The 597-nt window shown below is 73.7% G+C and overlaps 1 protein-coding gene across 1 annotated transcript in view; it reads left to right on the top strand.

Moving 5' to 3' along the window:
• Window positions 1-6: 6 nt before the first annotated feature.
• GCDH (glutaryl-CoA dehydrogenase) overlaps window positions 7-597 on the top strand; it is a 2,488-nt gene continuing 1,897 nt past the window's right edge. The window contains exon 1 of the mRNA XM_039716838.1: window positions 7-198. Within this exon, the coding sequence (XP_039572772.1) occupies window positions 138-198 (61 nt within the window). The 5' untranslated portion in view covers window positions 7-137. The remainder of the gene's footprint in view (window positions 199-597) is intronic.

Raw genomic sequence — 597 nt, 5'->3', positions numbered from 1 at the left:
CCCCGGGTGACCGCGGTGGCCCCGCAGGGTACGGCTGCGCGGGCACCTCCTCGGTGGGCTACGGGCTGGTGGCGCGGGAGCTGGAGCGCGTGGACAGCAGCTACCGCTCGGTGCTCAGCGTGCAGTCCTCGCTGGTCATGTACCCCCTGTGGGCCTACGGGACCCCCGCCCAGCGGCAGCGCTTCCTGCCCCGCCTCGGTGAGACCCCCGCCCCGGGGGGCAGCGGGGTCCCGGTGCCCCCCATCCCGTTACTGACCCGTTTCCCGTTACTGACCCCGTTTCCCGTTACTGACCCCCGTTTCCCGGTGCCCCCAGCCGCCCCCTTCGACTGGCAGGACGCGCTGGGGCTGGAGGCGCTGCTGAGCGCCGAGGAGCGGCTGCTGCGGGACACGGCCCGCAAGTACAGCCAGGAGCGGCTGCTGCCCCGCGTGCTGCACGCCAACCGCCACGAGGGTACCCCAAAAACCGGCCGCGACCCCCCCGGGGCGGCACGACCCCCCCCGGGCAGCCTGAACCCCCCCCGGGCAGCCTGAGAGCCCCCAGACCCCCAAAACGCTTCCAGAAGTACCCAGTGCTTGTCCCCACGGCTCCCCACGA

Source organism: Passer montanus, unplaced genomic scaffold, assembly GCF_014805655.1.
Source record: "Passer montanus isolate IOZ18808 unplaced genomic scaffold, ASM1480565v1 scaffold367, whole genome shotgun sequence".
In the NCBI taxonomy this organism is placed as follows: Eukaryota; Metazoa; Chordata; class Aves; order Passeriformes; family Passeridae; genus Passer; species Passer montanus.
The sequence above is the reverse complement of the archived record's forward strand: the minus strand, read 5'-3'. Positions and strand labels throughout refer to the sequence as shown.